At 43.9% G+C, this 27,982-nt stretch overlaps 2 protein-coding genes and 2 pseudogenes across 4 annotated transcripts in view; 2 read left to right on the top strand and 2 right to left on the bottom strand.

Moving 5' to 3' along the window:
- The window catches only part of LOC147446638 (homeobox protein knotted-1-like 7), an 89,904-nt gene that overhangs the window by 47,202 nt on the left and 14,720 nt on the right, over positions 1-27,982 (bottom strand). For all 3 annotated transcript variants that reach the window (XR_015189899.1, XM_086525828.1, XM_086525829.1), the window contains exons 2-4: positions 5,549-5,657; positions 5,302-5,459; positions 5,048-5,176 (exon numbers count right to left, since the gene is read on the bottom strand). Coding sequence is in view for 2 of the 3 variants with exons in the window: in XM_086525828.1 (XP_086381954.1) it covers positions 5,048-5,176; positions 5,302-5,459; positions 5,549-5,657 (396 nt within the window). In the remaining variant the exon portion in view is untranslated. The remainder of the gene's footprint in view (positions 1-5,047; positions 5,177-5,301; positions 5,460-5,548; positions 5,658-27,982) is intronic.
- On the top strand, positions 10,377-10,735 carry LOC147446641 (uncharacterized; annotated as a pseudogene).
- On the bottom strand, positions 11,470-12,920 carry LOC147446640 (uncharacterized; annotated as a pseudogene).
- Positions 14,948-15,242, top strand: LOC147446639 (uncharacterized). Its single transcript, XM_086525830.1, has one exon. The coding sequence runs from the start codon at positions 14,961-14,963 to the stop codon at positions 15,189-15,191; it is 231 nt and encodes a 76-aa protein (XP_086381956.1). The 5' UTR covers positions 14,948-14,960; the 3' UTR covers positions 15,192-15,242.

Here is a 27,982-nt window from a genome sequence, read left to right as displayed (position 1 = left end):
TCCTTGAAAGCATTATTTTTAACTTATAAGGTTTTATTGGGTTTTTGGACTTATTCAAACTATTTTAAAAATACGCCGGCCAGCCGCTTAATAAGTGGGCAGCCATCTGATAAATAAGGCAACAGATTAGCCACCAACGTTTTCTCTCTCTCTCTCTCTCTCTCTCTCTCTCTCTCTCTCTCTCTCTCTCTCTTTCTGACAAAACACCGCAAAACAAAAAAAAACGTGATCTCTATGCAAGCACCCTGCGCTCAGCTATTCGTGTCGTGGCCTAGAGCTATAAAAGCATCACATGCCTTGACTCAAAGAAGGAGGCCAACGCTAGCAAGAAGAGGACGCTACTACAGATTTCAGCCATGAAGTTGACGCACTCGTGATGCCCATGGCTGCCCCACATGTACCAGATATTGCCAAGACCCAATACGCGAATTCCATCATGAAGAAGTGCCTATTGTAAGAGTTTCCATCGCGACAAGTTGCTGTTTTTATCTATTTTCAGTCCCTAAATGTTGTAGATAGGACTAATTTACAAAAAAGAACCCGAGAGCGTACCTCTTCGGTGTGCGAGATTGGAAGAGAGGATCCTTTGAGCAGAGATCTCTTCTGGGAAGTTTCTTTTTGAGAACCAAATCGCGTAATGAGCATCAAGACTTGTGAAGGTAACGATTTCCATGTTATGATCTCTGAGTCTTTTTATTTGCAGGTGAACTTTCTCTTCGTGAGAGAGTAGGAGCAGAGGAAGGCATGAGCCACTGCAGGCAGGAGAAAAGCGCTCTGAGGAACTAGAGCCACATCAGCCCAAGGGTTTCATACTCGAATTTGGGAAGTAGATCCAGGGAGACGGGAGTGGTAGACTCTCGAGTTGGGGATCCGGGAGTTGAGATTCTCAAGGAAGGACTCCGCGTCCGGGAAAGCAGAGTTATTCTACAGGAAGAAGCCTTTGGGAATAGTCGGAAAAGAGTTGCAGGGATGCCATGTCCTGAGTCTCGAAGGTGAGATCGAGAGGCAAGAACCTTGGTTCTCAAGGATTTGGAATAAGGAACGGAAGTTCCATGGAATAGGGTTTTGCCCTAGGAATCGAAAGTTGAGGCTTCCAGGAACCATTGAGTCTTATTGTAGAACGAGCATGGTAATACATTCGGTTCAAGTGCTTGTAAAGACTTCTCCTTAGTAATAAAGATACTATTACCGGGGGGAGACCAGCCCCTAGTCCCAATATTGTGTCGACTTTTTGAGCTCGACTGATGTCGAGATTTCTTTTTATGTAAGGTGCAACGGATGTGAATGTTGAACTTTGCTCAAGATGAGTGCTGCGAACTGTGCTAAAGGATTCCTTTTACTTTTGAAAGGGAGAGCCTTTCGTTCTTTTAGTGAGAAAGCGTAAATAATCACAAACAAATTGGATAAACACTGTGAATAAAGGTGCTGAGACTAAGAGATAGAGAGAGAAGAATACGACACCAGAATGTTGTCAAACCCTTCTTCGAAGGCCCCACTCTCTATGGTCAGAGCGGTCTACTATTGATTGCACATATCTCTACAATGCAATGGACTTGCTGACGGTGTCTACGACGATGAGGACTATGACAAGACGAGCTGAAATCTAAAAATGCTAATGGCTGAAATATGTAAATCTTGTATCTGCTGAATTCTGACTCTATGGCGATGACGAGGGTGATGACGACGACGAGCTGAAAACGCAGATGCTGAAATCTACATTTTTCGGGCTGAATCTGCAAATGCTGGTTGATCTGGCCGTGAGGCGGGGATCTGCTGCGGAAAGGTGAGATCTGTGAGGTTCGGGGACTGCGGTACAGAGTCTTTACCCTGAAAATGGAAAACGCTGATGCAAATCTCATACTTGTCGCCAAGAAACTGCAAAACGCCAGGTTGAATTTTTATCCAAAAATGCTAGGACTGATCTGATGTCTTGCTGCAAAAACGCGAAGGGATCTGTTGTCGCCAGGCCAATGAGGAACTGCAAAACGTTGGGGCTGATGTGCATTTGCTGAGAAAACACTAGCCGGTCTCGGTGACTTGAAAACGCTAGGTCCTCTTGCCGTCTTGTTGAGAAGGTGTACTTCAATGAATTGCTGCTGCTTCTTCTGCCAGAAAGTACTAGCGCTAGGTTTCTTATATATTATCTTGCAGAATTATCCTACCTACTTTCCAAACAAAGTCACTTATTAATAATAAGTGAAAAATTGCTAAAATAGGAAAAATAGATTATGTGCACTATAAAATGCTCCTGATGGAATTTGATGGTAATGCAGAGGATCATGCTGAGTGCAACCAAAGGATTTGCATCTACTCTAAGTGCCTCGACATGCACGGTCTGCGAACAGACTCACAAAAGTGCGACAACACTTCCTAAGCTAGGCTAACTGAATCCTTGTCATAAAGTACCTTATCCACGTACACATAGGGTTAGATGTGCACGTGACATTTTAAGTTTGAATTTTGTTTGAGAATCTGTTTAAGAACTTATTAGGTGATCTTGTTTGGAATCTGTTTGAAATGGATGGTATCTGTTTAGAACCTGTCTTAGTGTTGATTTAAAATGTTTGAATCTGGTTTAAATACTGGTTTCAATGCTTTGTGATTTTACTCCCCAGTGGAGAAGTGATTTTTTTTTTGTTTTGGTATTGTTTGAACCTCGAAACGATGGAGGCCGATGTGGAAGAAGCGTTTCGCTATATGTTTGAAAACCTCGGAATGACCAAGGCCGATGTCTGGGGAGTGTTCCGTTGTATGCTAGAAAAACTCTGAACAACGCAAATCGATGTCTGGGGAGCATTTGGTTGTATGCTTGAACCTCCAAGCAGCGCACAGTGCGGTCTACATTGAGTAGCTTCATACCGCATACCGTTCTTCTTGGGGGAGTGCTCAACGGCGATGTTCGTTGTGTCTTGTAACATGCATATGTGAGCATTTGTGTTGCATTGTGACGTGTCATCCACTGAATATTACTAATTGGATGAGATTGCCTGTGTATGTAATTTTAGTGCATTAAAACACCCGTGGAAGATTAGTGGGGTTTGGGTTTGATGGCTAATTTTACTACGCCGAAATATCAAGAGTTTCGATCTGGATGAAAAGAGAAGACAACTCCTTGATCAAAAGAACCGAAAGGAGAAGCCAACTCCTTAACAAAAAAGAGCAAACTGATTGTCCCTCGAAATGTCCCTTGAAAATAATTCTTTTAGCTAACTTGAGTTGTTTTGCATACTTCAAGAAGGGGGGATGTCACAAATTACTAACATGTCAAGCCACTGAAGAACGGAGCCACTGGCCGAGGGCCTAAACCCTAAAAAGAACCAACAGAAGAATTAAAAATTTTCACCAACTTTTGGGACCCCGTCTGATGGGGCCAGAGGACATAAAGGCATTAAAAATAAAGTTGGACCAACACACACACATGCTAACTTGCGCAGAAACTAATGATGTGACAGCTGTACGGACAATTCGTAAAACACAGTGATTGTTGACGTGGCAACTTGTACGGATTCCCGCTTTTTGCGCTGACCTGCTGACGTGATAGGAGCATGGATTTTTGTTATTTTTGTTGGCTGATTTTCAACGCCAACTTTTGGACCAATTGCTTTTGAGTTTCAATCTTTTCATGTAAACTACTTTTCAAGGCGAAGGGCCTTTAAATAAGTGCACAGGGCTCAGTCTATGGCACTCTTCTTGGTGAAGACGCAGAGCACAAGTACCGGCATTGTATTGAGTTCAAGTAATATAAAGAAATACCGAAAGACTTAGGGCCAATACTCTCTAGGGTGGAATTTCGTCACTCCATGTCATGTGCTCTCTCTCTCTCTCTCTCTCTCTCTCTCTCTCTTCCAGTTGTTGTTGAAGTGCTAAAAGTCTGTTTAGTCTATTCTTTTCTATTGGCACATGGTGCCATCTTGTGACACTTTCCATTTTCTCGCAATAATTCTTCATAGACACTACCACTTCTTTTTTCAAATTTCGCTAGTCTATCAAATCCATGGATACAACATGGAGGCTATGAGGCTTTGGGACACTATGACAAGAATTATGGAAGACATGCAAGACACAATTCTTTATATAACTCTTTTAAGCAATAGTTGGAGGCATGTTTCTTACTACAATGAAATCACCTTTTGAACCACTTTAGGTTAGGCCACACCTTATGATCAACTCACTCCTCTATAGGGGTAAAACTATTATAAGAAAGGATGACAAAGTGCAAAATCTAACACCTTCCATCGGAAATAGGATGAGGTAAGACATTTATTACACCTATAACCAAAATCTATGGGGTGCATATCTCCTAGCTGTAGATTCCTTTTGGTTAATCATAATTGTTGAGCAGCTAAAGAAGAAACTATTGTAGGGGGCTCTTGATTTGAAGGAACAATTTTTTTATATAGGATGTTAGCACAAGCTCAATATGTGAATGCTTTGGTCACCAAAAATCTAGGCTTCAAGACAGAGAAAACTACATCTAACAAGAAGTTGGCTTGGGCAAATATTATAATGCAAGCATTATTGAGCATTGAGATTTGAGATCCATGGGGAGACTAATTAAACAATCCAACAATAAGGCTCTTTCCGAGGACTCACTCTACTCAGCTCTTGAGGGGTTTATCAAATGTAAACCCTCCATATCATGTGCATTCAAGGACTACTTAGGAATATGTAAATGTCTCATGAATGTAACACACCCTTTTCCCAGTTAATTTCTTTATCTCCCCTTTAATTGGTCCCCCTCTATATGTTTTACATGTCTTTAAAAAAAAGGCTAAATAAGCCCTTCTATTGAACTCCCATAAGAATAAGCAATGGAAAAGCAAGTTGCCTTCCATAATCAATCTCAGGCTTTAATGTGTTCCCTCTTGCAAAGCCATAAAACAGAGGTAATTCCGAGAAACGGATGTGAATATTCCATTCGTTTCATTGGCTACTACAAAAGGACTTGGAAAGCATAAAAGATAAAAGCATAAGAAAGTAACAAAGATGACCTGGGTACATTGAAATTAAGTATGAAGAAACTGTAGAAAGGGATATGCAGACCAACCGTGGGATATGGCCACTTTGAATGGATGTCCCACCACGTCTTAAGTGCTGTTATGTCCCCAGGAAGCTTGCCAGCTTGCCGTTTTCTCAGAATCTCCTTCTGCATTGCAATGATGCTCTCTTTGTAGCCCTGAATAGCAAAGATTTCCACAGGTTTAGAAGGTGAGAACAACAAAAGTGACCCGGGGGGGGGGGGGGGGGGGGGGGGGGGGGGGGGGGGGGGGGGGGGGTTATTAGGGTATGCAGAGAAATTACCTCTTTGAGCTTCTGCTTGAGCTCCAGGCGAACGTGCTCAAGCAGAGCTTGGTCTATGTCGCATATAGAGCGGTCCATGTCTGAAACACAGTCTGCGCATGACAGATCTTCCATCTCTTCATCTGCAGACGCAGCTTCCTCCAGGTTGAGAGCGACTCCTGCGCCCACATTAACAAATACATATGTCCTCCCTTCAATTGCTGTATTAGCGACGTTATGAATAGCAGAAATGCGTATCTATACTCACCCGTCATATCCCTAAAGGATTTCTGCATTCCTGCTAATGTAGCTAAGGCATCCATTGTTGCCGGCAGAAACTGCTTTCTCCATACCATCAGCAGCTGCAAGTAGCTTTCCTTTTCCACCCACATGCAGTCATGAAACAGCAGCACAACATTAGCTATCACATGCACACCGATTGTTAATATTGAGCTAACCCGCTGTTACATCATTCATGGTATCTACTCCATGCGCATGCAAACCCACAGTATGGTAACAAGGTGAGAACTCACAGTGGCCTGCAGAAAGGAAGGGAAGGTTAGTTTTTGGTGATGAGGAGGTATGTAGTGGAGTGGTTGGACGAGTAGTTGTAGTTAGTGCCGGACATGGTTTGTGGCAGGTCATTGCTAACCCATACGTGGTTTAGCATAGAGTTGTGTACTGTGGTTGGATGGTGTATCAATTGGTGGAGACCGTGCTGGAGAATGAGGTTGGAAAGGGTTCTATATGTGGTGGTTTCCTCAAGTGCGTCAATGTTGAAATCTCCCACTATGATTAGTGGTCGCATGGTGCGGGTTGAATCAAGAAGATTGGAGACGCTATGCAGGAACTGCGGGACCGATGATGTCGGTGTCTTGTAGAGTGAAATGACTGTTGCTAGGCGCTTGTTGGCGCAGTGGAAAGTTGCATGGATCGTTTCAAGTGTTTGATTGATGCAGATGTGTATTTGTGTAGGTATTAGGTTGTCTTTATGCAGAATGGAGATGCCGTGTAGTTGTGTTGAGGATATGCTGCGGAAGCTTGGAATGGTTGTCGCATGTTGTCGCGTCTCTTGTAGGCAGAGGACATCGGAGGCCATTAGGCTTTTGTCGTGGATGATATCGTTTGCATGCTTTGCAAGGGAGACGACATTCAGTGATTGGACAATGTAATGTGTATCTTGGTGGAGATCTAGTTGCTTTTGGACGGAGAGATAAGTTGCTTCTGTTCTCAACCTGTGGAGCTCTTTGAGAACTGATGCGTCGGTGTGAATGTTGCAGGGCAGCAAGCTCTCCACCAAATATAGATTTGCAGTGTCACGAATTCGTGTAAGAGCAGTGTATGTGAGGCCATGAGACCTAATCCCTTTGGGGTTGAAAGCTAGTGTGTTGAGTGTAAGCCCTTGCGAGCGGTGAATCGTGCGGGCTGCAGCAGGCTGAACTGGGAATTGCTTGCTTGTGAGGGTGTTGAAGTAGTTCTTGCCAATTTGGAATTCGCGTGTGATGCGGAGAATTGGCGTCCAACTAGGCAATGTGAGTGGGTTGTGAAGATGACAGTGGTCGTACCTTTGTTTTTTCCCTATGCTAGGGTTGGTGAAATGAATCCAGAGGCATGCCCTGTCGGAGAATGTAGTGTAGAGCTTGTAAACGCCTTCTGCACCGTTGACGAGGCCGTCGGGAATGTCCAGATTTCCAGCGCATAGCTCGACCACTAGGCCTGGCTTCAGGCACAATGTTGCTTGGAGACCTGCAGTTTGCCTGGCGTCCAATGGAGTTGCTATTGTTTTGCTGCAAGAGGCGCCACGCTTGTCAATTGCTTTGAATATGTGTGGCTCACCGGGAAATTCTGCGAAGACCTTTTCGTTGTGTTCATCCTTTGCCTTGTTAGAGTAGAATAGGTGTGATATGGTTATGTCAGCAGGCAGCTCTCTGTGGAAGGAGTTGTTAATGTAAGCAACGTCGTTGTTGGTGTGTGAGCCAGTTCTCATTCGGTTCAGCACCTCTATAAACTGTCCATCGGTTTGTCTCATTGTCATCGTTAATTCGTAGCACTTAAGGAATTCATGCCAGTACGAAGGTGCAACCGCCTCGAGAAGAGGTTGCTTGGTTGTGAATATCCAAGAGTCTTTGACTGGGCTAGCTTGGCAGAGGTCACCACAAAGTATGACATCTAGGCCACCAAAAGGTTGGTCGTGTTTTCTCTTCATGGCACGAAGATGTGAGTCGGCCAATGAGAAGACAGTTGATCCTATCAAGAAGACTTCATCAAACACTACAAGCTCCAAATCTTGATAAAGTAAGGATAATGCATTTAGCTTTTCTGCTCTGAGGCTTGTGTGTGTCGTAGTTATCAAAGGAAAATGTAAAGCTGAGTGTATAGTTGTACCACCAATGTTGAATGCTGCCTTGCTTGTATATGCCATCAGGAGTGCCTTAGGAAAGTCAGGATTGTGGCCCGACTTATGCGTGTAGAAACGAATGAGGGCTTCGACAAGCAAGAGTAGCGTGAATGTTTTCCCAGTGCCTGCTCCACCCGTGAGGAAGAGATGTATCTTTTCATATGGCGCTATGCGTTTTTTAAGCATGACATCATCGAGGATGAGTCGCTGTTGTGGGTTTAGTTTCTTTATTGATGTGTGGAAATCCTCATTGGTCATGCCAATATGTTTGGAAAAATGCAAAGCAAATGGTTTCTTTGTCAGTTGGTTTGATGGGGTGTTGATCATCACGCTGGGATTGTTGGAATCGTTTAAGGAACTTACACTCATCGTGTTGCGTGAGGTTGTGATAGCTGTTGCGAGTCTATCAAGTGGAGCTGGTTCGACAACGAACTGTGATTCATTGTTTTTTACTGTCTCAATGTTCGAAGTGTAGACATCGATCCAAGATGAACCTTCGGGTAGGTGCTCATTCTCATGTCTTGACCACGGCAAGAAGAGAAGGCATTGTTCTCTGTAGTGGTTGTTAGGGTCTTTGGCTTTATTGTATCTGACGTACTGCACGATGCATGCCCTCTACAGCAACTTGTCAGGCCTGGAGGGGTTTTTGGTTGTGGAAGCGAACTGGGCCAAGCACATGGCAAAGAACGAGTGTGGTCTAGAGGCATATTTGTCAATGGTGGAGGCAGAGAAGATTTCTGTTGTGTCGGGGTGCATTTTTTGTAGGGTGTTCTTCTTTTTGAGAACGAGGGCACGCTCTTCAGGTGGGTTAGTATTTATGTATATGCATTCTCTAGAGGAGCTATGCAATGGGAGCGAGAGACATATGTAAGCAGCTTGCTGTGAACTAATTTGCTGTGTCTTAAGGATTGTGCTACCAACTTTTCGTAGTCTTTCCAGCGTTGTTGCATTGTTTGCAACACAGTGATCAACTTGTGACTTGATTGCTCCTATTAACGTGTTGTCCATTTTTGTCATGTATGAGATGCAATAGCTCGCAGCTCCATGTGCATTTAGCACAAACTGTATATCTGTATTTGCATCCCAAAGTGAAGCTATTGATTTCTTGAAGTTGTTTGTGAATATATCGCTTGGTTTGCGCTTGAGAAAAATGGTGGGTGTTGAGATAGTTGCTTGCAATGCAGGCAAGTACTGTTCCATGGAGAGTTGTACTTGTTCTAGCCATTCTTCAAACGTAGGGGCATTTTGTAAATCAATTTCGTTGAGTTGTTTTTCTATTTGTTGCAAATAAAGCTTGCCTTGTCTAGCTATGTTTGCCTCAAGTATTCCTTGTCGGATAATAGTTGTGAATGGCATGGGAAAACGTGGAAATCCAAAACGGTAACTTTTGCTCTTCTTTTGTCAAGTCTTATGATGCTTGTGCTTGTAAGCTTCAGAAAGGTCATTGGGCAAGATGGATCTATCTGTGCTAATGTGGATATCTAGAAATAATACAATATCTTGATCTGAGTGTGTTGTGAGTGATGGAGCATTTTGTAGCCACAGTAAACCATGATCATGTTGGCTACCGCGACTTTGGAACTCTGTGATGAAAAAGAAGTCCCGTATTTTACCGCATGTGGAGGAATCAGTGCGCAACAACCATTTCATTGCATTGAACCTGTTTACGTAGAAACGAGCAGTTGTAATGGGATCGGCACGAATGAGGCGACGTTGATATGAGCTCAGACTCTCGTCAGGCTCTTGGCTCAGCGGGACCAACTTCTCAAGTGCAGCAAGAAGCTCTTTCCATCTTCGTTCTGCGGATGAGAACGTGACAAAAAATGTAGGCGGTCCAAGTTGCCGGATCATTGCGAAGACATTTTTTCTCATCTTTTCCTTGTAGTTGGGGGACGTGCGCAGCGCCTCGAAGTCTCTAAAGCCTAATCTTGAGTTGAGAAGCCTCTCTATGTTTGTGTCTTCTACAACCTGCCTTGCGGTTAGCACTGCACCCCCTAGCTTTCCCTTGCGCATTCGCACCCAAACATAGGAAGCAACTTGTTGTGACATGATTTTGATAGACTTGAAAAATAAATTCTCGATGTCCAGGGTGAATCTTCTATCGACGTTTAGGAGCTCGCACTTTGCGATCGTTTGATAATCTTTGTTCGCGGCCTCCCTATATCTTCTAGGGGACCCGAAGAAAAGAGTCGGGAAGCTCAACTCCTCTCAATACTCGTCCGTGAAGATGCTCAACGGTGAATTTCCCTCACAAGGCGCAACATGAAGAATCGTGCCACTGTAGTCGACAACCTCTGCCGCACTTGTGACCCCATGAAGCATGACATCAGTCTGATCATCCTCAAGCTCAGCATCGTGCGTATTGTTGTTAAGGGTATTTGCAAGAGGCATACTTAGACTGGAAAGATGTGCAAGCCACCTGTCGTTGATGGTGACACCTTCTCGTGTGTATAGTGGTGTGGACAACAACGTAGTGGTTGCACGCATTGTGAGCAAGGGTCGCACAACACCGCTTAGGTAACATCTATCGTACTCGAGCTTCCGTTTGATGCCCACAAGGACAGAAGCCTCATCCTCAATGAAGCCAGGCAGCACAGCCTGGCTCTTCTCCAAGTTGGCAAGCACATTGACAACACTACCTCTAAGCCCATACTGACCATCGTACGTCAGTTCACGAATCTTGGCGAAGGGAATACGAATGGAGACCAAGCGTGCCTCTATGGGGTTTAGATCTGATTCGAAGGGAAGCGCTGGATTGAACCCTGTCTCTTGCAAGATCCATAGGCGGTTGCTATCGCTTGCCAAGTGTTTCTTGCACTGGTTGCAGATGTACACATCCGCATAGCATCTTCGCTTCGTTGAAGTGGATTCCGCAAGTGAAGGCAGAAGCTGGCGTGTTATCTGGCGGCGGAATACCAAGCGTCCACATTTTTCGCAGGGTGTAATGGGCTTGTCTTTGATGCTTATGTTGTATCTCTTAATCGCCTTGCTCAACCTGGCATGGGTGCGTCGTATCTGAGCACCGGTGACCAGGCCCTTCTCGTTCTTCAGGCGTGAAAGCTTGCATTTCACGACCTGGGTTATGTGCAATGTGTGTCGGTGTTTGGCTTGGAACATGCAAACGACCTCAATATCTGGCAAAGCCTCATGCAAGAAGGATAGTTGATGCAAAGTGGCCACCTCATCTTCTTCCCATCGAACACGTGCACAGTTTGAGGACATTGTGAAGGTGGGAAGGTATGTCATGCCGTTGGTTGTTTCGGAGAGCAGAATGCCCTTTGCAAGAAATGGTTTCGATGGCATCCCCAAGATGATTGTTCTCACACTGTCATCTATTTTCAAATACACTTTTAACCTACAAGTCACAGAGTAAACGAAGGCCGTTAATATGTCGAGGCTAAGGGCAAGTGAGCTGGTGGATGTTGAATACAAAGACAAGAATTTTGTGGCTGTCATTGTTTTTGTCGAGCAAATTTGATCTAAGGTCTTGCGGTGCACCTGTTGAGTTTTGGAGATGGTGTAGCACGAGGAAGATGTCTGAATTGTTCGGAAACTGCGCCGCAAAAACGGTATCGATGTCTTGTTCGGCCAAGAGAGTCATTGGAAAGACACGCAAAGATTGTAAACATTAAGTCAGCTTGTGTGTTTGTTTGTATACGTGTGCTAGAGAGAGAGAGAGAGAGAGAGAGAGAGAGAGAGAGAGAGAGAGAGAGAGAGAGAGAGAGAGAGAGAGAGAGAGAGAGAGAGAGAGTCTGTGCTTTGGAAGGTTGAAAAGATAGAGAGGAAGGAAGAGTAGAAAGCGAGCTATGGAGAGACACCATGGACTTTCTTTTGAAACGGGATATACAATGGACAAGCCAAAATTTAGTTCATCGATTGTAGAGGGATCTAGGTAAGGAAGAATAGTTATTCGTGGTGAAAGGCCAAAAGCTATTCAAATACATGCTCTCAAAGCATCTAGGTTTCCAACAGAGGAGTGAAAGATATCATAGAGCCATTTGTGCCAATTTTGAACACACCCTCGACAATAGATGTCGATAAAATATCCCTCGCCACTGGAATGCTCTCCATGTACAGCTCCTTGAAGCTCCTTGGCAAGCTCAGAAGACGATCCACCATAGATTCTGGCACTTGAACCGCCACAACACGTCTGTCAATGCTGCTTCGAATCTGTGCCTCTAGTCTGAGCGTCGTGTTGATGACGTGATCTTTATCGCAAAGAGAACAACACAGTCGGCCTTCGACCTTCTTCACCTTCGGCGAGTCACAGACTGAGCACTGGGAATGCAAGAGAGCCCTATTGAAGTTCACAAAGCGCAAAGTCCCCACAACCTACAAAAAAAACAAACGTGTAAAGATCACTAAAGATGTCTTCATGCGGTTGAGTGCAAACCATGGAAAGTCACCTCTCTATTGTAGCCGAGAGTCTCACACTGTCTATGAAATGCTATGGTCAATTCTTCCTTCAAACGTGATCCTCGCACGGGGGCCAAAGTTGTGACATCCAGAACAGGCAATGTGCGCACCTTGCCCACGAAGAGGCCAATATTCCTAGCCACAAACATAACAATGTGCTCCCTAGCCATCTGGGCCATGACCCGATCGTAGTCTTGCTTTCGAGAGTTGACAAAGCTGACCTACATATGGCAAAAGGTTTGTCAATTTCAAAAGAAAGAAACGCTGGAGCCAATGCTTCTGATACGTACAACTGCTTTGTCATCTGGGGTCGGGCCATTAGCAACAACCAAATCCCCAAATGTAGCACCAATTCTTTGATGGAAATTACGACTTTGCAAGACAACAAACGCTAGTGTCGCTAAGGGCGGACGTGGGCTAGTAGCCTCGGAAATTGCAGCGTCAGCGAGAAATGTTCTTATCTTGGTCTCAGGATAGAAAGCTAAAGTAACAGGGAATGCGTCGCAAGGTCTAATGGTTGTCGACGCATCGACATGCAAGGAGAACAAAGCTGACCTAGCATCGTTATGGTTTTTAGCCCTCACAAGAGGACAATCAAGCCTGACAAAGAAGCCGAGATCTTGAGCTCCCTGGTGTAGGTCTCAATGAAGGGATCCACAACGACGACCGTAATCGTGTCAATGCACTCGGCATCGACGATGTCAAACTTGAAGTAACGTGCATTTTTCTTTTGCCTAGACGAGATAGAACGGTATGTGCCATACCAATTCAAGATTTTCCCCTCTATGGAGAAAGGTTTACTATCCTCATCTATATCGCTGATCATGAGTAGCGGCAAGGTTTCCTTGACTAACAAGCTTTTCCCTTTGTCCAGTAGCTTGCCACTGTCCAAGACATTCCGAGCAGGCGAAGATTGGCCAACTTTAGAAAATGAGGCTGTAGCTTTCCCTAATTCGTGAGATGGGCAAGGAAGTTGTTGTTGAGAAGAAGATGGTGCTTGTGTGCACTCCTCTCCCATTGGAGAGTATCCTTTGTCTGCAAAAAAAAAGCAGAGCACCATCTTAACGCAACTCGCCAGTCAAGAATGCAGTGTAGCAAAGAAAGTGGTAGACACGTTAAGCCTATTCCGCAAGGAATGATTGTGCGCATCAGCGATACCTGCATTGCCAACGAGATCGGCAGAAGGGCTTCCTTGAAGCAACGCACGCCTACACCTCTTCCCAATTGCGATTTCCTCGAAGGCTGGATCTGGCGGTGACCCGACAGAGCTTGACACCACCCGCTGCGATGAACGTTTGCCTGCAGGGCATGGAGGAGACTCAACGAACCTGCCCAGTTCTGCAGGAGGAAAAGAAAAGCAAGAATCCAGTTAACCATAGCATTGACTAGTTGAGGAAAGCAAAGAGAGATCAAAAAAGATCCTACAAGAAGCACTCTCGCAAAACCAAAGGAAGAACGAGGCGCGGGAATGAACTTATTGGAAGGATGCGAACAAAATTGCTGGGAATATGATTTCTTTTTGAGCGAGCAAGCAAACAACCTATTTAATCTTGAAAAATGTCACCTTTCAAATCCCTCGCAAGGTTGCATACACAAGAAGATTTAGAAATTTTATGATCCAGGGAAACAGAGTCTCTCAATGTTTTTCTTACAATATATAAGATCATGAGCCTCTGCTCGAGAGACAACGTATATGGAGGCCATCGAGCTAGGAAGCGACATTGCAAGTTACTAAAGCGAGCATGAACATAAAGAGCGTCAGTTGGAGCCTCTTGATTCACTCTCCTCAAGCGAGCAGGAGGTGCGACCATGTGTAGAGATGCATAAGTCAAAAGCTAATGGAGGACTATTGCTTGAGCCTGGGCCTGCTGAGGCTTGCGAGCTGTTGCATGTAGAGACAGCTCAGCAAAAGGTATAACCAGAGGATAAGAAGAGTCGATCTATGGGATACCAGATAGCCGCTACGTGCGCATGTTGCTACTGCTAAGCCGCTTGCCCCGAATCGTGCCCAGCCAGGCATACGGTGCCCCCGTCACAGAAGCTCATGATGTTGAGGCAAGTCACGTTGTGAGAATTCTCGTGCTTCTTGTCATACACTACACATGACATGTATGGTATGGCAACAAGGATTTAGGTGTGTGAATGACTACAGCCTTGCAATGGTCTCCATGCTGACAAGGAGTCCACATTGCCTGCACCGATCTTATCCCAACAGAAATGCGGAAAGCATGAAGCCCATTCTTTATCGACCGAGCCCCAATACTCAAGTGAATTAATGCTCACATATCCCAGTTTGAAGCGTAGATTTCCCGGTTTCAATTTAATTGAATCTTTGATTTCCAAGGTCAAAATTTGGGCAATATAGTTCTAAACACCTTATTTTGGACATTGATTATGATTATCTATTTGAATGGATCCTAAAAATCAAGATCTAGCAATGTTTTAGATGCAAGACACACACACACTCTCTCTCTGTCACTCTCTTACTCACTGTGGCATGCAATGACAATGTCGGAGCGTGCTATCCTGGAACAGGATGCATCAGTGGCATTTGCTGAGCCATGCAACACTTATAGAACAGACGATATGTTCTCAATTTGCAGCAGATTTGGATCAAGCAGGGAGGAAAAAGAAAAGCAATCCCTAGCAAGAAGGAAGATTCTAGTTTTGGAACTACGACATCCGTGGGCGCGTCATGCAAAAGGTCTACACATGGAAACGTTGACTGATCCTTTAGTCGAGGAGTTGACGCAACTGAGTAGTGTGGGGGAAATTCGATGCAGATCTGACAAGTTCATTGCTCATGCTACTCACAACTTTACTTGCCGATGCCCCCTATAGTGTAATTGCACCGGCCTTGCGTGGAATGATGGTCATAAACGCCACCGGGCTCGAAGTCAAGCTTCAGGCTCCCGAAACCGAGGTTGATTTCGACATTGAATGTGTAATTGCAATGGTGGATGAGCTGGGCATCACTATTGAAATGGCGGGGACAATAAAGCAACGTGTCCTGCTAGCTGTCATTGCCAGCCGACACTCGGTCATCGCCGAAGCGCTGGAAATTTTGCTGTCCCTTGCTGCCGTCGCAAAGAACTAAAGCAACTTCACATAATCTCGAAACAGTTTCAATGGCCATGACAAAGAGCAACATCTGTTGCTGTGCCAGATGATTATTAGTCCAGCTCTCTCTCTCTCTCTCTCTCTCTCTCTCTCTCTCTCTCTCTCTCTCTCTCTCTCTCTCTCTCTCTCTCTCTCTCTCTCTCTCTCTCTCTCTCTCTCTCTCTCTCTCTCTCTCTCTCTCTCTCTCGCTCATTGAAAGATTCCATATAACCAAGAGCCGGCCAAGATTGAGACCGACAGTGTACTGCAGGGCTTAGCGAACAAGGGTAGCATAACTACTTTTATTAATAACAAGTACAACCAAGCAATATATTTAGTTTGTTCAGCACTTGAAACTCGTAGTGCAGCCAAGGCCGAGAACTAGCCTTGTCCTGCCATGCTCAGTTGCCACATCAGGTGCACCAAGCCAAAAGAAAGCAGGACCAGCAAGAACATCGTCGCAAGAAACACTTCGAGTGCATCACTCGCACGTGAAAAGAAACCAGCACTAACAGTCAAAATCAAGACCAGCATAGCGCAAGCAAATCAACAACAATTATCGGTATACATAAGCGTACACGAAACCGTCGAGCAAGCAGGGAAACAAACCTCCGGAGAAGTCCCTGCTCTCACCACTGCTAGGTGAGGCATTGCTTGCACTCCCTTCACCGCCACCAGAAATACCAGCATCCGGTGCCATGATAATAAAGGATCCAGATAATTTAAGAAAAACACACAACCCTCAAACCAATTCGCAGCAGATGGTCGACAAATTTTAACTGCTCACGGCCAACAGCAACCTCTTCAACAGAATTCAGCAAAAGAAAACGTTCGTTCACATATGGTGACTCAAGCGAACTTAAATTTCAAATTCCAGCATATCAGCACATAGAAATTGAATACCGGAAAGAGAACCTTCCGCCAAATAGTGATAGCTCAAGGCTTAAACATCGAAGCAAAGATCACCACTTGCTGGCATATTCACAAAAGCAGGACACGCAAAATCTTCCAGTAGATAGATACATCAAAATCTGAAGTAGTAAAAAAGACTCGACACTTGTTGCTACGTCCACAAAAGGCTTGCTGGCATATTTAGAAAATACTTCCTGGCATATTTACAGAGGCAGGACAGAGAGAATCTTCCATAGATAGCTCAAAAGCTGGAACAGTAAAAGACACTTGAGAATTTCTGCTACATGTGCAAAACGACGACATAGCATAAATGATGATCAGCTGAGACAGGGAGTTCTTACAACAATGCGTTTTTCTCATCTTTTATAGAAGCTAAAATGAGCATCTAGACTGGATTAATATATTCTAAGCATCACATCCCAAGACCTACTCTCAAGCACAGGGAATGAAGACGAACGCCATTCAGCACCTGAGGCCACACTTGCTGACGGCATTGAATGGAGTCTCCCCTAAAATCACACGGATCCACAACCTCAAAAAGCATCCAGACAGCGCCCGCCTTCAGCATTCAACACACCGCACTGCCGTGTGGAAGACCCGCACCACTGCACACGTCTTCTGGCAGCAGCACGAGAATACATGCAACTGCTGCGCGCCACCTTCACGGGAGGACGACAGCTCCTACACGTGTCGCCCTCTCTGCTAGGAGCAGGGCAAAAGCCAACGGGGCCTCCTCAGCAGGAAAAGACATTACGGGTTCTCTCAAAGACCCTTTAGTGAACCTAGGGCCACGTGGCACGCATCCAGTGAATCTATTGGACGGCCCAAAAGTTGCAACAACTTTGCAGCCCAAACCCTATGGCCTTCCGCAGGCCAAAAAGGGTTCTAATTGTAACTCCCTTGACCAAAGAGTGGAGCACCAAAGAGTGGAGCGAGTAGTAGGTGTGACCCATTTTCAAAAAAGCAAATACAGAGCCGAATAAAAAATGATGTTGTGCCGCCATCGAAGCACGGAAAAAGGAATGGAGGGAAAGCCAGAGGTAGAGATTGCAACAAAGTCATGGTGCTGTGCCAGGGATTTTTTATTAATGCCGAGGATTGCAATCGCAACACAACTTGATGTGATAGCTAGTGTGGTTACAACAACACCGTTTAGAGCTTATCGAAGGCCAGGTGAGGATACAATTTGTTGTTAGCATCTTTCAATAGTAGGACGGCATCTTGTAAAGTAATGAATAAAAGTGAGTGGAGCGAGTATGCACCTACCGTGTTGAAGAAAGAAAAGAAGTAAGAATCGGCAATGATGTTGCGTTGCGTTGGCACTGAAAGCAGAAAAAAAATGAAGAGGGAGGGGATGAACAAGAGGCGGAGGCAGGGACAAAACCGGAGGCGGAGACGGGGAGGAAGACGAAGAAGCAAGCATGAGCGGGGACGAAACAGAAAGCAGGCGATAGACATGATAATGGGGATCCGAGCACCTTTTTGCTTTTTAAAAGAAACCTTAGTGTTGTGTTGAGTTAGGTAGACTTTCATTGTTTTCAATGCATGATAGAGACTTACTTTAAATTTTTATTTCACTTTCATTTCATATCCTGACAAGTCTTGAATATTTTTGTATTCTATTGTTTTAGAATGTAAAGTGAAACTTCATTTGCATAATTCTAGTAAATTCGATGGAAACACACACACACACACACACACACACATATATATTAATGAGTTTTCTTAATTTCACATTTCATTTCATAGCCTCACATGGCTTGACTTTTCTTACATTCTATAACTTAATTTTAGTCAATATTCAAGAAAGTCCCTTTTATTAAGCGGCCGTCGACTGAGTTTCCTTCCAACAAAGAAGCGAACCGGAAATACTAACATAAATTTAAAATTTGTAGGATTTTTGAACTATTTTCTCACATATTTCACCAATTTTTCTTCCCTTTACCATGGTTTGCAACCAGGTAGTCTCCATTTACAACCGGCTCAAGGCTAAGCTGAGGCATTCCTTTCGTGAACAATGATTCTACTTTAATTCAACCTAAAGATTTTATCACGTTCTAATTATTTTAGAAAGCCACTGTGATTCTTTCACTTGTTTATTCTTACAGTCAAATCCCGTCAGGGACGTGTGTTAAGGTTACGGGAGCTTTCATTGGGTTGTACTCTTCTAGGGACCGTGATAGAATCCCTTTCTTTGCCTTTTACTGGGAAATAGAAACAGTAAGGTCCTTAGGAGGAAATGACGGGATTTGAAGGAATCTACCAAAAATGAATAAAACGGTATGTTCTACACATTTTACAAAATATGGAATTGACAGTATCTTTTCAAGATGCCAACTTTGACTAGCTAGCAAAGACGGACTGATGGGCAATGAGGCGACGAGTAGAAAGAGGAACGAGGTGGACGATGACACGAGGAACATGATGCTTATACGAGAGGCAAGTGGTTGATAGCTATCCACTCCGGAATGTAGAGACGTAAAGCTGGAGAGTTTTTTGGTTAAGTTGAGACATATACTTGCAATCATGAATTACTATGGTGTAGATGACTATAGTAGTGACTCTAGATCTCCCAAGGGGGCTACGTGTCAGGCCAAGGGCCAAACCAAGGGGTCACGGACTCGGCCAAGGGCCGGCTGCCAGTGGGAAGGGGTCCGAAAGGGGCTAGGAGCCTATTAAAGGGAGGTTGGGCGGATGGACTAGGCATGGCAGTCCCTTGGGGTTTACACTGGTATCAGAGCTAAACATAGAACTGAGGCACGTTTTTGCTTTTGGGGGCTGCATGTTGCATGCATAACCAATAGAGGGAGGAAGAGAGGAGGTCGAAGCCCGCGTGTGCAGCAATCCTTTGTCGGGGCCGAGGCTATCTGACGACCTGCACCGAATTGGGTGTGGCTGGGCTCAGTAGGAGCGCAAGGTGAAGGGCGGCAAATTTCGTCACTGGCCCGACCTCAGCAGACCTCGCCATCGCGAGGTAGAGCATCAAGAAGCAGGGCGCAGGCGGCCGTCGTCTGCAGCAGAGACCTCCACGTTTTTTTTTTGCAAAACCCCTTAAGGGTAGGCCATTCACACCCGACAAACCCTAGCGGGTTTTGAAAAAGGGCCATACCTTGATAATTCTGTTGCTCCAAGGGATTTGTCTCCGCATCGGTGGGCATACACAACACACAAAGGCTATGGTAGTGCATATTTTACAGCCCGCATTTGCTGCAACTCGGCCTTACAAGTTTCCAAGAGCCGGCAATTGCTCGTATTTTTCTCCATCGTGGCTTCTTGCATACGATGCAAGCCCAATCGGCGGCAAGTACAACTTGATTTGTGTTTTCAAGTTTCTTCTTGGCTGCAAATTTTGTCACCACCTCTCCAGTTTATTTGGTGTATTGCATACGACGCAAACCATATTATGGGCAAATCGAATTTGTTCCTTGTTTTCGAGTGAATCATCCACTGCAGTTTTCCTCGTTGTTGTCAAGCTGATAGTGGTTGTGGATTGAACTTCGCTTTCGAAGTCGGCGTTCTTTCTTCTCAAAGGCGAAATAATACAGTTCCTTACCGCATACGGCTACGAGCTCATTGGAATTCAGGTATTCTTCTTTCTTTTCTCGCACAGTACGTCCACAGCATGGATTCGGACATAGATATGCATCATGCCTTTGATTTCGAGCAGTCCGCACCCGTTATGTCTGCCGATGCCACGCAGACGGTTCCTGTCTCGGAGAGTAATCGTGCCCCAACGGCAACAGATGATACGTATGAGTTGCTGGACAAGCAAGGTTTCCGTGCATTGCAAACACGCATGACTGTGCTTGAAACGAATTTTGCACAATTAAATCAGAATGTCACAGCATTATCCAATTTGATTAAGTTGCATATGCGGCAGCAGGCCACGGGCCCTGCTAGTCAGCCAATTCAGGAGCACGGCTCCACCCCAGGCCAAGGGCCCGCTGTTGGGCAAGGCCCTCCTCCGGGTCCGTTGCACTCTCTGACCCAAAAAGAGGTGGACGATTTGTTAAAAAATACAAAGCCACCAATTTTTCGGGGAGAAGAGCGTGAGCGAAACAAGGACACCGTGAATATTTTTCTCAGTAAGTGGGATGGTATTCATGACCTTAGACATACCCCGGATGCAGCCAAGGCGCTGCAAACAAGTCTAACTTTGGACGGCAAGGCCTACAAATGGTGGATGTCTCTCAAGGAGAAGGGCATGAGACTTGGGCAGCTTTTGAGACTGTCTTCAGGAAGGAATTTCTACCTACCAATGAGAAGGATAGAAATTGGACCGCCTGGGATGAATGTTCTATGCGCCAACATAAAACATTATCAGAATATATTTCCCATTATCGGGATGTGATCCTCAAGCTGGAAGGGATGGATACCTTTCAGCAGGTGCGTGGGTTCATCCGTGGGTTAACTCCGGAGCTTAAGAAGCACGTTAAAACCCAGGATCCACAAACACTTGATGACGCAATAGTGCAAGCTCACATCCATGCTGATCCTGATGATCGAGCATTGCATAGTTCGCATGTGCATGGCACTACACCTATTTTAACACGTCCATAGCATGTGCATCATAAAAGAAAAAATGTCTCTATTGCATCAGAGACCTCCAAAAAGCCCAAGGGGTCTCGAGGTCCTCTCTCAACGGAAGAGTTTGAGAAAGCCAAAAAAGAAAAGTTGTGCTTTAAATGTTTGGGAACTGGACATAGCAAAAAGGATTGTCCCAAGGGGAAATCTGTTGCTCAAGACAAGGGGAAGGAAAAAGCAGTACACATGGTGTAGCTTTTACCTCTTGAGTCCTCTTCCCAGTTTGCTAATGTGGAAGTAACACACACCGAGGTGGTGCATGAGTGCTGTATCACGGCCTCCATGTGGCAGCAGACTTTCGGACCACATGATTTGGTGCGTATGCATGGCTCTATCCAAGGGCATCGGGTGCGGATCTTGGTAGACTATGGTGCATCGCACAATTTCATCAATTATAAATTGGTGAAACGACTCAAATTGCCCCAAACCCCGAGTTCCCATCGCTACAAGGTAGCAATGATTAACGGCCATGATGCTGAGATATGGGAAACTCAGGTTAAAGATGTACCTTTGGAAATTCAAGGATACCGTACCTCTTTGGATTTCCAAGTCATGAATATGGAGAGGGCGGATGTGGTTCTTAGTCATGAGTGGTTGCATAGTTGAGGATCATCACTTAGACGTAGCTATGAGCATAATAGTCTAATGTTCGAATCCAATGGTGTGCACGTACTGTTGTTGGGGGAGAAGGATGTACCTTCCTCACTAATTATTTGTACAGCGGAGCTTATGAAGCTCGCTTCTGATGATGCAATAGAAGAACTCTTTTTGTGTTACTCACTGTGCCATTTTATTTCCAATGTGGATGATGTTTTTAATGCTGATAATGTTTTGACTAAAACTTCCTCAACGCCACATTCTTCTCTCTCTCCTCTTCCAGCTATGTCTACTAATTCAAAACAAGCAAAGGTTGCTAATGAATTAAAGGAACTTTTAAGGGAATTCAAGGATGTTTTTCCAGATGATTTACCACCAGGGCTACCGCCGACACGTTCTGTGCAACATGGCATAGACGTGGTTGCAGGTAGTAAGCCAGTGAGTAAACCGCCTTACAGAATGATTCATTCTGAGGCTGTTGAGGTGGAACGTCAGCTTGCTGACTATCTTAGTAGAGGGTTTATTCAACCCAGTTCTTCACCATGGGCCTCTCCCATTCTCTTGGTGAAGAAAAAGGATGGTAGTATGCGCATGTGCATAGATTATCGTGGATTAAATGCGGTTACTATTAAGAACAAGTACCCATTGCCACGAGTGGATGAGCTATTTGATAAACTCACCCACGCTCGTATATTTTCAAAGATTGATTTACGATCTGGGTATCATCAAGTACGCATCAAGCTTGTGGATATACCCAAAACAGCGTTCCAAACAAGGTTTGGACATTATGAGTTTTTGGTAATGCCCTTTGGGTTAACCAATGCTCCAGCTACGTTCATGACACTCATGGATAGTGTCTTGAGACCATACTTGGAAAAGTTTGTTATCGTTTTCCTCGATGACATTCTTGTATATAGTGCATCTGAGGAAGAGCACTTAGTACATTTGAAACAAGTGTTTCATTTGTTACGCCAAAATCAGCTATATGCCAAGGAATCCAAATGTGATTTCCTCAAGGAGGAAATTCACTACTTGGGGCATGTTATTTCGGCTGCAGGGTTACACATGGATCAATCCAAGGTGAATGCCATTCGGAGGTGGCCCTCTCCCAAAAATTTGGAAGAGCTCCACATTTTTTTAGGCTTTGCAGGTTTTTATCGTCGATTCGTTAAAAACTATGCCCATATTGCTGTTCCCATGACAGATCAACTGAAAGCCAAGGGCAAGTCCTTTCAGTGGAGATTAGAACAAAAGCAAAGTTTTGACAAACTTAAGGACACATTAGCCACAGCTTCTATTTTGGCTATTGTGGATCCCTTAAAGCCATTCGTTTTGGAAACGGATGCTAGTAATCGTGCGATTGGAGCAGTCCTTCTGCAGGAGGGAAGGCCAATTGCATTTGAAAGCAAGAAGCTAGATTCAGCACAGCAGAATTACTCTGCTTACGAACGAGAGCTCTATGCAATAGTGTCTGCTTTAAAGACATGGCGACATTATTTGTATGGTGCACAGTTCGAGATTGTGTTTGACCATGAAAGTATCAAGTGGTTTACACAACAAAGTGATTTGAAGGGTCGCAAGGCCAGGTGGGCTGAGATTCTTCAGGAGTATGATGCCAACCTACGATATCGTAAAGGGCGGTACAATGTAGTGGCTGATGCTCTCAGCTGAATGCCAGAGATCAACTCTCTCCTTTTCACGGAATTGCGGAGTGAGTTTTTGGAATCTCTCAAAGGTAAGTGCGAGCATGATACTGCATACTCCAAGGTGTGGAGCTATGTTAGAAAGAGGGATCCTTCTCACTCCAATGTTGGTAGTGGTTCTATTTCCTCCACACCCAGTTCTCCTCTTTCGAGTGATGAACTGCAACGATGGAATAATTTTTCCATAGATGATGGGTACCTACTCCACAAGGGGAGAGTGTGTGTACCGACGGACGCGGACGTTCGGCGCCAAATTCTTTATGAATGTCACGATAGTCCAAGTGCAGGGCACCCGAGAATTAAGAAAACTTATGCACTCGTAAGACGACAGTTTTACTGGCCAGGTTTGCATGGGTATGTTCAAGACTATGTCTTTCATTGCCAAAAATGTCAAGTTAATAAAGCAGAGCGCGTGAAAGCAGGAGGACTCTTACATCCTTTAGAGATTCCCAATGGTAAATGGGAAAGTATCTCCATGGATTTTATTGTGGGTTTACCAACCACTAGTCGAGGACATGACTCGGTATGGGTGGTCGTAGATCAATTGACTAAACTTTGTCGGTTTATTCCAACCAAGTCAACCATTAAGACTCCAGAATTAGCTAAGTTATTTGTGGACAATCTTTATCGGTTGTATGGATTGCCAAGTAACATTGTGAGTGATTGTGATCCCAAGTTTAATAGTCATTTTTGGAATGCTGTTTTTAAACGATTGGGTACACAACTTAATTTAAGTACGGCTGATCACCCTGAAACAGATGGTCAGACGGAACGAGTCAACCAAGTGCTAGAGGATATGCTACGAGCATACGTTAGCAAGAAGCAATCAGATTGGGAAGATTATCTTCCTATTCTTGAGTTTGCATATAATAGTGCTAAGCATGTTACAACTAGTTTTAGTCCATTCATGCTTATGTATGGTTTTCAACCTAGATCACCAGTGACGGTGGGGTTGGCCACTGAGAAGCTCCAACAGGTCAAGGAGTTTCTCCAAGATCATATGGAAATGCTGAGACTTGCTCGTCAAAATGTTCGACAAGCACATGATCGGTACAAGAAGTATGCTGATGAGAAACGTCGGCAAGTTACCTTCACCGAAGGTGAAGAGGTATTTTTGCGTGTGCCAGAGCATTCAGAAAGTCTGAAGACTGGACCCACACCCAAATTATCTCCACGTTATTGTGGGCCATTCAAGATACTCAAGCGAGTTGGTGATAGGGCCTACAAACTTGAGTTACCTGCGCACTCGCGTGTCCATCCGGTATTTCATGTAAGTCGTTTACGTAAACGCTTGCATGGGGACGACAATGTTATCGGCCATCAGATATTGGTTGATTTCACTGAACCTCCCACTCAGCCGCATGAACCTGAACGAATTTTAGATTTTCATGAACTCCGTACTCGTCATCATGTACGAAGTCAAGCTTTAGTCAAGTGGAAAGATCGCCCTAAAGAGGGTGCCACTTGGGAAAACATTAGTGTTCTTAAGAAGAAATTCCCCACTTTTGTTTTTGAGGACGAAAACGCTTCTCCAAGGGGGGAGTAATGTCAGGCCAAGGGCCAAACCAAGGGGTCACAGACTCGGCCAAGGGCCGGCTGCCATTGGGAAGGGGTCCGAAAGGGGCTAGGAGCCTATTAAAGGGAGTTTGGGCGGATGGACCAGGCATGTCAATCCCTTGGGGTTTACACTACGAGGGTTCAAAACCTGTTCATACTTAGAGTTTTACTTGTCATGAAGATTAATTTCTAACTTTCTAAAAGAATTTTTTAATCTTAATTTGGCCATTTAAGTCCGAAGAAAAAAATAGAGAGCAAGTGAAGTTGATTTAAGTGCTTATGTACTAGCCCGGTCATCAAAGGCTTGGGACCAAAAGAGAAGAAATCCATAAAAGAGCAAGGGTAGTTGGAATTTAGTTATCTCAGTGATACATACAAGGAAAATATAAATATATCTTGAGAAGCCTTGATCAAAGGTACAAGACAAAGGAGATGACCTAGAGCAATTATAGGAGTGTAAAATAGAAAGTAGATGTGCTAAGTTGAAGTCATTAAAATAACTCTTTATTATAACTATTCCAAGTATGAAGTCTGAGAATCCTTTAAATAAATTTCTAACTTGCAAAAATAGTCTAAATTTAGCGAGTCCTAAATAAGCAAGTAGGTTGTAGCTTGGGCTAGCTTCATAAAGCCTCCAAGGTTTTGTGCAAAGGTGTTGCATTGGAGCTAATAAAACTAAAGGATAAGTTTATGGTTTTTTTAAGTGAAAGGGAAAAGCTAAAGTCTAAGGTTAGATCATCCTTTCCTTATTTAGAAAGTTGAATATAGTGGACTTTCTTTCTAAGCTTGGCTATATATATCACAAGTCCAAAGTAGCACCAACTCACTTTATGTGAAGTTAACAAGTATGTGTGAGTGTGTGTGGTGTGTACACTTTCCAAGAAGAGTCCAAGGAAGGAGAGGGCTATTTTTCAAGCATATCAAGCTTCGACAAGTGTGTGAGCATGCATGAGTTGCATAATAGAGTGTTTACCTCTCATTGGTCAAGTTATATGCATTCCATTTGAAGACAAGTTTGCAAATTTGCATGAGTATTAAAGCTTGGATTTTTGGCTCCTTCTCCCTCATGCACACTCTCTCAAGTGCTAAGTGTGGCCAAAAAATCTCTCTCTCTCTCTCTCTCTCTCTCATGGGAGCTCTAGAGACACACTCTATGCTCAAGAGCTTGGCTATATATACAAATCTAAGCAAGTGAAAGCTTCATCTTATTCTTCATCTCTACTACTTTATTATGCTAAGCTATGCTAAGAGCTTGCCCATTGATTAAGTTTATAAAAAGTACAAATTATTTTGCTTGAAAAATACTTCTTTCAACCTCATCTACCTCTTACCTTACAATTCTTTTTCCTTATTGGGGTATTTAGGGCTTGGGAAGGAAGGTTACACCATTGAATCTTGAAGAACATGATCTTCTTGGTTCAAAGAAAGCTTCGCAAGAGCACAATTTGCGTCTCGAGAAAAGCTCTCTTTGAGAGAGATTTATAATAGAAAGACCTTTTGGAGGGGGGGAATCGACTCCAAGAAAATCTAGTCCTCATCAAGTTATGAATCTTAATTCTGGTATTGTCTTTGAATTATGTACGTACATGGTTTTTAATATTATAATCTATAAATGTGCAATGAAATCAGCCAGACACAACCTCTAGTTGCATCTAAAGAATTCTCTTAAGGAAAAGTCTCTTTTTTCATAAGCTAAAATTCAGATGAATCTAAAGTAAGTATTAGATTCTCTCACATTGGTATCAGAGCTAAGGTTTCTCTTTGAGTAATCTATGAAAGATTGGAGTTGTTCATTGCACTAGGGTAAGTGGGACTAGGATTTAGTATCTCAATTGGCCTAACTATTTAATATAGGGTACGAGGGACACCATTAAGAACTATGGTCTTAATAATGGAGCTGTTCGGGACTTGCCTATCGCTTAACCATTATTGAGCTATTAGCAAGCTCGATAGGAGCCGGTACTAGCTTGGCACTGTTAAATTCACTCTAATACTCTTTGCAATTAACAATATTCTAAACCACGGGTGTAGTTGCTCGAGTGCTTTTTTTCGAGGGTTAAGAGGAGTAGTAGCCAAATTTTTTGATGTGCTAGGAAAGAGCAAGCATACAAATACAAGAAAATTTAATAATCGCACAATATAACTAAGAGAAAGTAATTAATTGAAAACTTAGATATGGCTCATGGTATAGCATTTGATGATGATTCTAGAGTGTCCATTATCTTGTTAAAAAGTTACAAGAAGCAATGGGAAACCCTACTTTGCAAGCGGAGGTTCAAAGTTAAATGCAAGCCCTTCAAGTTTTCCCAAGCACCCAAGAAGAGAGAGTTCCTGCAAGACCTCGTAGTGAGACCTCCCAAAAGAGGAATTGCTTTGGGCAATGAAGAGAAGATACCAAAAGGACCTCCAAGGCAAACTGTACAAGAAGAAAAAGTGCATCCTAAACATTAAAGGGAGAGAAAGTGGCACCTCTGCTATCTCTTAAAGTGATGGTGCCGCAAGGAGATGGCAGACACGGTGGTCACCTAGCCCTCAAAAAGAAGAGGAAGTTGTTAAGCACTCCCTCCCATGAAAATCCGAAGAAGGGAGAATGAAATCCAAGCAAGACGTGGGCAACCCTTCGTGTTCAAGTGGAAACTCCAAAGACATGGACAGCTTTGAGGATTGCAATTATGAAGCAATTTCCTTGCAAGTGATACCAAAGAAAAATTCCTCAAGGAATGGTGAATCTTGAACACGAATTGAGTGAGTATGTTAGCTCGCAAGGACCTAAAACTATCTTGACGGTCATACATTACACTATGGTCGCTTTAAGGATTCATTGTCAACAATGGAGTAAGAAGGGCTCCAAAACCAACAAAAGCTAAGGAACCAACTAAGCCAAAGGGGAAGAACAACATGATGAAGAATTCTCCCAATGCTAAAAACAACAACAACAATAAAGAAAAGGCAAAGAAAAAAGGCTACAAAGGTAGAAACCAACTTTCACCTAAAGAGGTTGAGCGTTTTTGTAAAGATAACAATTGTTTCAAGTGTGGGGAGCGAGGACATGTTACCGAGGCATGTCCAAAGAGAAATGAACGTAATGACACTCCTATAGCCACTATGTTGGAAGCTCTAAAAGAGGAAGTACATTGTAAAAGAGCGCCACTCTCTTATGCTTGGAAAAAAGTAAGAGAACGTGATGCTTTCATATTGTTTGATCTTAGCTCTACACACAACTTTATTTATGTTGATCTAGCTACTAAGCTAGGAGTTCATGACTTTGAGATAGGAGATGTGATAAAAGCAAACGGGGCTTTCAAAGGGAAAGAAGCTTTAGCCACTCCATTGATCGGAAAGTTAAGGCTTCATGTGCAAAGTTATGTCAACAAAGAAGATTTCTTCATCTTTCCACTCAAGCATGGGATGTTATCGTAGGGGCACCATGGTTTGA

The sequence above is a fragment of the Adiantum capillus-veneris genome, chromosome 12 (genome assembly GCF_014529385.1).
Source record: "Adiantum capillus-veneris isolate H3 chromosome 12, ASM1452938v2, whole genome shotgun sequence".
NCBI lineage: Eukaryota > Viridiplantae > Streptophyta > Polypodiopsida > Polypodiales > Pteridaceae > Adiantum > Adiantum capillus-veneris.
Note: the sequence above shows the minus strand (reverse complement) of the source record. Positions and strands in the feature narration are given on the sequence as shown.